Raw genomic sequence first — 10,141 nt, 5'->3', positions numbered from 1 at the left:
TGAGCTATGAGGCTGCAGTGCCAGCCACTGTGCCACCCCAAAGTTTTACCATTGAACTAACTGTTATGATCCCAGCTAATATTATTATTGAAAGCACAGATCTCAGATTGAGATCTGGCTTAATGGATTTTTTTTGGTTTTGAAACAGTGATCTTTCAGTGAAATAGAAACACGCAATGCTGCAAATTCAATTTTAACAATTAGTTTATTATGCAAATGATAGCATAGAATAAACCAAACTATTTATATAGAACACAAATTTAAAGATTTAGACCATCCCAGTAAGATACAATTCTATTAATCTAAGAAGCATTTCTTTACAGTAATCCTACCATAGAATTCCCTTTTCTTTTTTATATAGTTGTGGCTTCAATTCTTCTTTGAGAATCTAAACCCCTTCATGCAACATTCATTCAACTAAGCTTACATATTCTCCACTTCAAATAATTCCGTAGGGTTCTAACCAAACACTTCTGCTCTGGATCTTTTAAATGAAATTATTTAAGAGTAATCTAACTCTGCCAGTTCTAAACTATTTCCCTTTCTCAAAGCAACTGTTTCATACTTCCATCTTCTGCCAAGGAGACTGTAAAGCTGTCAAAGTAAAACACAAAAGGGTTTTTCCAAGCTGTGTGTTTCTCCTATCAAAAGAACAAATAAAATCACACTAACCTTATAAATTAAATCACTAGTACAGAACTGTTAACTTTGTTCACTCATAAAAACTCTTGATGAAATCAAAATACCATTGCACACCAGAAATACACACACTTAAAAAGAAATCACTATGGTGACAGAAATACTTGCAAATTAATTATTAAACCCCTTCAGATACACAGCCCAAAACCACATGCCATTAGCTCAAAATCTAACTTCCAAAGGAAATAATATTAAAATATCCATAGTTCATTTTTATCTGTTCATGGGATTTTGGTATTGCTAATTAAGCCAGTATTGATTGCTCACACTACAATATCCAGAGGACAGTTAGAAGTAGGACTGGAGTCACATGTAGGCCAAATGGATAAGGATGGCAGAATTCATTCCCTCAAAGAACATTAGTGAATCAGCTACATTTTTACAGCAATTGACAGTGTCATGGACATGACTAGGCTGGTTTTTCTATTTTAAATCCAAATTTTCATTGAATTCAAACTTCTGCCAAGGTGGGATTCAAAACAATTAACATGGGGTTCTGGGTTACCAGTCCAATCACGTAATCACAATCAGACAATCACAATACTATAATACCACCTTCCTGCACCCATCTTGAATCACATTAAAAAAAAGCTTAAAGTTTAAACACCATGATTCAAAGATCAAAATGCAAAAGTATAAGCAGTGATCTTGGAAAACTTTAGAATCCAGGTAGAGCATTGGTAGAAAAAAAAGACTTCCACATATACTGTATAGTGTATTCACAACCACCAGACATTTAAAACATGTTTTATAGCTGATTAAGTACTTTTGAATATATAACATAAACTGAAAGCAGCTGGGAGAAGGTGGTCTTTATGTTGATTTGGATGTGGGGGGGAGGGGGGAGGGGTGGAGAAGGACATGTGGGAGAAGGAAGGAATGAAATGGATTAATGAAGACAGTGCCGGGAAGGGGATGATAAAAACGAAAAGCTGGCAAGGGATTGTAGATGAAAAACCAGAAGAGAGAGAAATGCTGAAAAGGTGTTAATGAGAAGTCCAAAATGTTCAAAATGTGTTGGCTGTACAGGGACAAACCAAAACAGAATGGGTGGGGGAAACAGATTTTGAGGAAGGTGTTCATGCTCTGAAATGGTTAAAGTCAAATGTGGAGTCCTGAAAGCTGTAGTTACCTAGATGGAAGATGAGGTATTGTTCCTCAACATTGCTTTGAGATTTGCTGGGGAATTGTAGCAAGCCTAAGTTGGAAATGTTATCATGGGAAAACAGTGTATTGAAGTGGCATGCAACCAGAAGCTTGGGGTAATTTTTATGGAGACAGCAGAGGAATTTTGTAATGTGGTCACACAGTCTGCATTTAGTCTTTGCAATGTAGAGGAGACCACATTGTGAACAAAAGATACAGTAAACTAGACTGAATGAAGTACACAAAACTTGCTGAAAATGGATGTGTTTGGTGCCATCCCACTGGAGGTGGCAGAAATGGTAACATAAATCTGTGGAAGTAGGAAATGGAAAGGCAACTTGGGCACAGTAAACTCCCACAAACAACAATGTGGAAAATGACAACAATGTATTTTTGGTGATGCTATTAAAGGGATAATTATTAGCCAGGATACTGCAAGGGCTTCATTGCTTTTTTTTTTGAAGTGGTTGCCTGGGATCATTAACTGAATGGCCTACTCCTACTTCTTATGTTCTTACTTGTCACAGAACAAGGGGACATTCATTTAAAACTGAGATGCAAAAGAATTTATTCTCAGAGGGTAGAGAATACTGGAATTCGCTACCCCAGAGAGTTGTGAAAACTCAGTCATTGGAAGTATTTAAAGAGGTGGTAGATAGATGTTTTGGAATATCAAGGCATAGAAGGTTATGAGGAGTTGAGGCCTGGAGCAGGTCAACTAGGGCTGTATCAGACAGCCAAAAGGCTTGAGGGGCTGAATGGCCTACGCTTTTTCCTGTCTTGTGTTCTTTATAATATACACATCTACACACCTCATCTAAAGGATGCCATCTCCAACAATGCAGCCCTCCATCTGTAAAGCACTGAAATGTCAGCTTTGAATTTTGTACTGAACAATGTAAAAAGCAAGAGGGGAAAGAATTCCTGAAATGTATACAGGAGAATTCTGTTGATCGGTATGTTTTCATACCAATAAGGAAGGAAGCAGCACTGTTTCTAGTTCTGTGGAATCAAAAGGAACTAATTCAAAATTATTGAGATAAAATACAATTTGTCATAAATTGCATTGCCTTAAGAATCCACAGAAAAGAAGCTGCCAGTATGAAAGTCAAAGGCAGTCTATCTCTATAATACACAAGTTTACAACAGAAGGTTCTTTATATGAAATCTTAAAAGGGATATCACAGATGTTTTGAAGCATTTATTCCTGAAAGCACTGCCAAATCCCAGTAAAAGAAGGCAGCCTTGTCAAGGTGACTACGATACTGGCACTAACACAGTTCGCAGAAAGTGTACAAAGGAGTATCTCCAAAGTTAACAGCCTGCACTTCAGCCTGGTATAGAATGAGAAGGTAAGAAAGTCTAAGGGAGAACTATAAATTACATGAGAAATTGACACACATCTTTTCAAGTTTAGAATGCCACATTAAGAATTTATGGTTTTAAACAGCATACTTTGTAAGTATTAACAAATCAGCTTTTTTTTTAGAACTACTTGATCCTTAATTGCACAATATAATCATTTGTAATACATTATACTTACCCATTTAGCTGAAAGTACATTCACGAAATGAATTATGTTTCATACAGAGGACGGTTATTAATTCTTTCAATGTTCCAGTCATGGGTGTGCTGTTTAACTTGGGTTAACATAGATTAACTCTGCTTTTAAAAGAAAATGTAAGCAATGTGTTCGAAGTACATTTTTCATTTAATGTGTTAAGGATACTCATTTGTACAGATCAGACTGAATTTTATGCAGGCAACAAGACAAGATCTGCATTTTGAGTTCCAGCCACTTAAAGTGGCTACATCTGGAGTTGCTGCTCCCTGAAAGCCCATTGCCAGCTAGTAGCACCACCAGGATCACAACCGCATCAGTCAGCAATGCTGACACTACACTTGGGGCAGCAGAACACATCAATGGATATCACAATCCACTAAGTGGGGCTTGAGATCAACAGGAGCAGTTAAACAGGTCCCAGTGAAGGATATGTTTGGGAGATTATGAGGTGGAAAAAAGGGCACATACAATTCATGAGAGCATGCAATGCTACTGTCACAGGAGCAGTCATCGGCAGATGGTCCTTGCATGGACCAAAGTGCACTGCCAAATCAACATACAAACATTCTCCTTCCCCTCTCCTCCTGCACTTCAGAGCCCAATGGGGCAATCTCTCCATGTAAGAGGTGGAATGGTTGTATGCCAGTGGCCACAAGGAGGCCCATAATTGTCTAAGTTGCTCATTGCCTTCCGAGCAGGTGGTGTTTCCAACAACTTGCCCACCACTTGCAATACTGCATAATGCAGGAAGAAAATAGATTTGTCTGTCTACAGTTCAAAGTTTCAATTATAAAAGATTTCTGACAGACCTGAAAAATAAAAAATATTTCAGATTGTTTGAATCTCTTTGAGATTAATACTTCTTCTATATTTTAAACAGCAATAGAATAATAATGAAAATGGAGACATCAATAACCTTTCAAAGTCTTAAGTGTTGCCCAATCTATTTTTAAAAATCCTGAAATTTGTTTGCAAGTCAATATGTAAATAGATGCAAGTGTTGAAAATGTTGATGCGATAAATGCATTCTAAATCAAAATACACGCAATCCTCCGCAAATCTGGTGTAATTACAAAGATCAGGAACGCCATACATTGTAAGAATATCGCAAATAATGGGTGTCACAATCTACAGTCGAAAAGTTATTTTTTATTAAGAAATGTCAAAAAAAAATTTTTTGGAGAAAGCAAGTTAAAGAGTGGAAAATCTGCAAAGGTATAACATGTATTAGGTTTCATGTTTGAACCCTGATCGATACTAAGCTACTTTCCTTTGTACCAGGACCACTCCGGTACGCTGCAGCACGTCTGGACTTAACTTTCCCAGTGCCCTTCCTCCTATTTGCGAACACGTGTGTAAATGTGTAAGCATTCGTGAGGATAGGTTTAGACATGCGCGCAATACCTTGCATAAAATTGTTTACCAAGTACAGTTTAGCAGTATCGACTTGTTATAGCAGCTTTATTTTACAAATGCAAGTTGCTATTAGATATGCTAACCTACAGATAGAAAGCGCGAAAGCTAAACTGTTAAAATCTATATTCCAAACTTAACAAAAGTTTACACTTTTATGCTGTACATGAATGACCCCCACAGTAAAATAAAGTCATTAATCTAAAAGCAGGTCACCATGCTTACGATCACTGAATCGCGAACTTTTAGCACACCAGAGGAAAGACAGCTTTTAATTCGTCAATTTTTTTTCTTTCTGAAGGACTAAGTACAGAGCAGACAGCCTGTTGTCGCATCCTCCCTGGATAAGAGATCTCAAATTTCAGTGGCTGGGTGGGTTATTTAGCGACGTGGTTGCAGATGAAAAATGTGTACACAATGTCAACAAGAAAAAAAAATCGCCAAAAGCTCTAAAAATATAACTGGAAGGGGCTTCCTCACACTGATTTTCGCATTAATAGAAACACAGTTGCTTCAGGGTAGATTACTACAATAACCACCTTGCTACATAAACATATGTAGGCTAAACTCAAGGGAAGAACCTTCCTCGATATCAATAACCACCGTGCTTTCCTGAAAAAAGTGTAGTTTAAAACAATTGCAGTCACTCCACAGCGGAAAGCACAACGCTTTTGTCAGACAATGGTGAAGGTTAGTGGTGGCTGCAGATTTTTTTAAAAAAGCTAGCCACTATGTTGTTCACTTTGCACTTTGTAAAGGGCACTGAGTGCACCGGCTGGTGGGGAGCCGGATAGTCCTACACCACTATCAGCCCCAATTCGGATCCATTTCACAAGAGCAGACGGTCAACCTTAGGTCAACCCAACTTTGACCGGAGACCCGCCTCCGCGCCACCACCGTTGGTGGGAGCGCAACAGGTCGCCGCGCCTCCACTGGCTGCCTTAACTGTCTGTCAGTGTGAACGTCACAATTGTTCCGCCGGCCCCCACTGCCTTGACCGTTTGCGTTCGAAAGTTGGGTCCGCCTGCAGAACCTTCTGATTGGGAGTAGCGCCACCAACAGGCAGCTTCCCATTGGTCAGGCCCACGTCCATCTAGAGCCACCATCAGGCTCGGTGAATAAGACATACAAGACAATCCCCCGTCCTTCTAAAACCATCGCGGTAAGTAACTGCCAAAAGGCTGGAGGAGGTGAGGTGAGAAAACAAGTTAAAGGACAGAAATAAAACGAGCCCAAGTGCTAGTGGGTGAAATGAAATATTCCGGGAAAGCCAACAGGTCAATCGCACCACACTTCCCGCCACTCCACTGACTTCCACCTAAGCGGGTAACTGGATCTTCAAAATAAAGACGTCATCCCATGATGCTCCGCGCCGCATTACCTCAGCCCGTCATGCCCCGCGATAGTTAGAATCTTCTGGGGCGTTGTCATGGATACCGAGCGGACATGCAAATTCTAAAACGCCCATACGTAATGGTCAGCCAATGGGAAGAAGCCGAAATGACCTCATTGCTATTTCGGGTCTATTACCAGTTGCAGATAAGCTTGGGACTCACGCTGCAAGTGTTCAGAGCTGAGTGTGAAACAAGCTGGAGGAACTTGGTAGTTTGCACACTTTTGGTTTGATAGCTTTCTTACTGAAAACTGTTATAGCAGGAGAATTTAGTGAGAAAAGAAATCAACTTTCTCAAAGTACCTTTTTATTTTTGAATTTGTGAGCTAAACAGGTAGCCCTGTAGCCTTATCCGAACTCTTCAAGAACTCTGCTACATCTATTTTAAAACACTTTTGTATCAAAGAGTTTTCTTCCATCGGTATTCTATGTCTACGAAGATGGAACAGCCATTCTACCATGACGATGCACTCAACGCAGCTTTTGCACAGCCTGAAAATAGTGGTTATGGATACAGTGCGAAATTGTTGAAACAAAATATGACTTTGAACCTGTCTGATCCAGCGAGCAACTTGAAGCCCCATCTGAGGAACAAGAATAGTGAAGGTATCTTAACGTCTCCGGACGTGGGACTTCTCAAACTCGCATCACCTGAACTTGAACGTCTTATAATTCAGTCCAGCAATGGGCTGATCACCACCACCCCAACACCGACCCAGTTCCTGTGCCCCAGAAATGTCACGGACGAACAGGAGGGTTTTGCTGAAGGCTTTGTCAAAGCTCTTGAAGAACTTCATAAACAGAATATCCTGCCCAACGTGACATGTTCAACTCCATCTGTAAATACGGCGATCGCGGTGTCTGCCTCTCTGCCCAGTGCAAGTACTGTTTACAATTCAAATTTGCACCAAGAGCCGCCGGTCTACGCTAATCTCAACAATTTTAACCCTAACTCGATCACCGCGCAGCCTAACTACAACGCCACTAATATGAACTATGCAGCACCCCAGCATCATCCGATGAACCACCAAATGCCTGTGCAGCATCCTAGGCTCCAGGCGTTGAAGGAAGAACCTCAGACGGTGCCCGAGATGCCCGGGGAGACCCCGCCGTTGTCTCCTATTGACATGGAATCTCAGGAACGAATCAAGGCTGAGAGGAAGCGAATGAGAAACCGCATCGCCGCCTCAAAGTGCCGGAAAAGGAAACTGGAGAGAATTGCCAGGCTGGAAGATAAAGTGAAAACCTTAAAGGCGCAGAACTCTGAACTGGCGTCCACGGCAAACCTGCTGCGGGAACAGGTTGCCCAGCTGAAGCAGAAAGTTATGAATCACGTAAACAGCGGCTGCCAACTCATGCTAACGCAGCAGCTGCAAACATTTTGATTCAAAAGCTTTAGTGGAGAACTATTGGTGAACAAATGCAACGAAGAGGACTGAATTAAATAGATCAAGACAGAAAAGTCCTGATTGCGCCCTGAGCGCGCATGTACGGAGGAAAACGTGGAGGACTGTGCTTGATGTAAAAAAAGTCTGACTGAAATGCTGTTTTGCGGCAAAAAAAACTAAATATCGAGTCATTGTTTTACTATGACCAAGTCTTGCATGGACCGAAGCAGTTCAAGATCATCCAGTATTACAGAATTAAAAACTGCGATAGAGTAGATCGCTTCTGATGTAGTATAACGTGGGGGAGGGCGTGGGGGGGAGTAAAGGGAGGTTAAAGCTTTTGAGGTCGTTTTGCCTTGAAAAATGTACAGACTATGTTTTGTTTCATGAAAGATGATTTCTGTCAACAAAACATAACCGCTTCAAGCGATAGTCTTTGTAAGTTATTTTTATGTTGCTTATTGGGGCAAAACCCAATTTATTCTTGTAAATAAGAGATTTGGAGGACTCTAAGTTTACCATTTGTAATAAAATATATAATTTTTTATGTTCGTTTCTGAGAACTTCTGGAAAAAGTTCAATTATATTTAAGAATGTATGAATAAAGTATTTGAAAAGTCACGTATATTTTGTACTCTATTTTCTTGGCATATAATGTTCACAGTAATAATCTGAATAGTGAAAGTACATCTAGTGTCAAGGATGTGCAGAACTGTCCTTGGTGGTCAAGTTTCTTTTTCTAACAAACTTGATACAGGCGAAATTCACGTGTTCCCTCTGAACTTGCTATGCAGAATATTCAGAATGAAAACATTCTTCTAAAGTTCACAATACAATTCGAAAATAGCATTGGGCGTTTCAGTTTCACCTTTTGTTTTTCAAAGGGTCGAAAGGTACAGTATGACTTGGTGTTTAAGACTTATTGACGATGTCTCTACTCAACAGCAAAAGACTATTACTTTTAACTTCTAATGTCCTATTAATAATGTTACTTATAAAGTTTTGAAGTCTTTTAAATATGCACATAAGAAACCAAATAACCCTACATACATAATAATGTATGATCTGAATAAAATCTTCATATATTAAATATTTGGACAAATCAGAAAGTCTAGTAGATGGATTTTAGGAGACAAATGGAGTTTGAAGGACTCATAATTTTGGCTTAACGTTATACTTGCAATTTAAATGAACTAAATGCTTCAGATTTGCCAACCGAGAGAACTATAATTCTATAGAGATCCGTTTGCTCCGCATCTGATTCTTATGAACTGTTAAAATCCTTCTTAAACGAAAACTAGAGTGCACGTTGCCAAATCTGACAAACTATTCAGAGAGGAAGGCGTGGTTATTAAAAATTATAAATTTGGGCTATAAATTGTTTTACCATAACTGCTATGCTTTAGTATTAGAATCCATAGTGAAGACTGGTAAGTCATATGAAGTACTGTGCTGGGAATTATTCGCTTGATTGGGAATGATAGTGGATACGTGTCCTTAAGTAACTATGTTACAAGTTATATAACTTAAAGTGACAGATTTTAAAACGCAGCGAATTACTGACAGGTGATTTTTATTTTGTAAATGCGTTTAATTTTCAGTTGATTGTGGATACCGATTGACACAACCAGAAGTTTGAATGGTCGTCAGCCTTGTATGATAAGTAAATAGAAAGTAGAAAAGCCAGGAACAAATTGAAGTACAAAATTTCAATTAAAAAAAACTTTTGAAATAACAAGTCATTAGTCATTGCAGTCACCATAGAATTGAATTATGAATGAATGTTTCAACTTTTTAGAAAGTAATTAACATTTGGTTTGTAACACTTTACTGTTACTGTGCAAGATAATAAAATGCAAAGGCTGAAATAAATTGACTGTAAAATCATTGAACTACGTTAAGGTGTACAACAACAACTTACATTTATATAGCACCATTATCGCAATTAAAGTCGCAAATGTGCGTTATTCCATGTTTATTTAGAAACAAATGACAAATACAATTTGGTGACTACATAAAACAACATGCACCAAAATTTCGAATTCACAAAGCAAATAACAGTAATTATTGATTCTTAATTGCTGAAGCAGTAAAATGTTTTTAGACTTGTGTATCCTGTCAAGCAGGATTTGCCGGTTTTGTTCGGTCTTTTGAAATCAGGTACAATTGCATTTAACTGTTTATTCAAACTGAACACTAAAGTTCTACGAAGTGACACTCTTAAATGTGCATTATATACAGTTTATAAACAATTTAAATACAATATGAGTTCTTAACACTAAATAGTCTCATGGGCTCTCCACTTTTTTTGAAATAAATATGAAACAAGTTAATCACGAAGCAACTACAAAAATCAAAGTCGCATAAACTCTACAGGTAGAAAGTATTTCCAACCCTCCAGCTGTAAATTTCAAAATAATTTTATGATTCAAAAAATTAGCCAATTTGATATCTGTAATGGGCATGAAAAGCTGTCTATAAAGTGAGACCTCCCAATTGTGAAATTTTTCTAAAAAGTTGCTGTCCACAAGCTGGGGG

At 38.7% G+C, this 10,141-nt stretch overlaps 1 protein-coding gene across 1 annotated transcript; it reads left to right on the top strand.

The window, feature by feature from the left end:
• Positions 1 to 6,380: 6,380 nt before the first annotated feature.
• Positions 6,381 to 8,224, top strand: jun (Jun proto-oncogene, AP-1 transcription factor subunit). Its single transcript, XM_072574220.1, has one exon. It carries the CDS (start codon positions 6,644 to 6,646, stop codon positions 7,598 to 7,600), a length of 957 nt encoding a protein of 318 aa, XP_072430321.1. The 5' UTR covers positions 6,381 to 6,643; the 3' UTR covers positions 7,601 to 8,224.
• The last annotated feature ends 1,917 nt before the right edge of the window (positions 8,225 to 10,141 follow it).

The sequence above is a fragment of the Chiloscyllium punctatum genome, chromosome 7 (genome assembly GCF_047496795.1).
Source record: "Chiloscyllium punctatum isolate Juve2018m chromosome 7, sChiPun1.3, whole genome shotgun sequence".
Lineage (NCBI taxonomy): Eukaryota > Metazoa > Chordata > Chondrichthyes > Orectolobiformes > Hemiscylliidae > Chiloscyllium > Chiloscyllium punctatum.
This window is presented reverse-complemented; position numbering and strand designations above follow the sequence as displayed.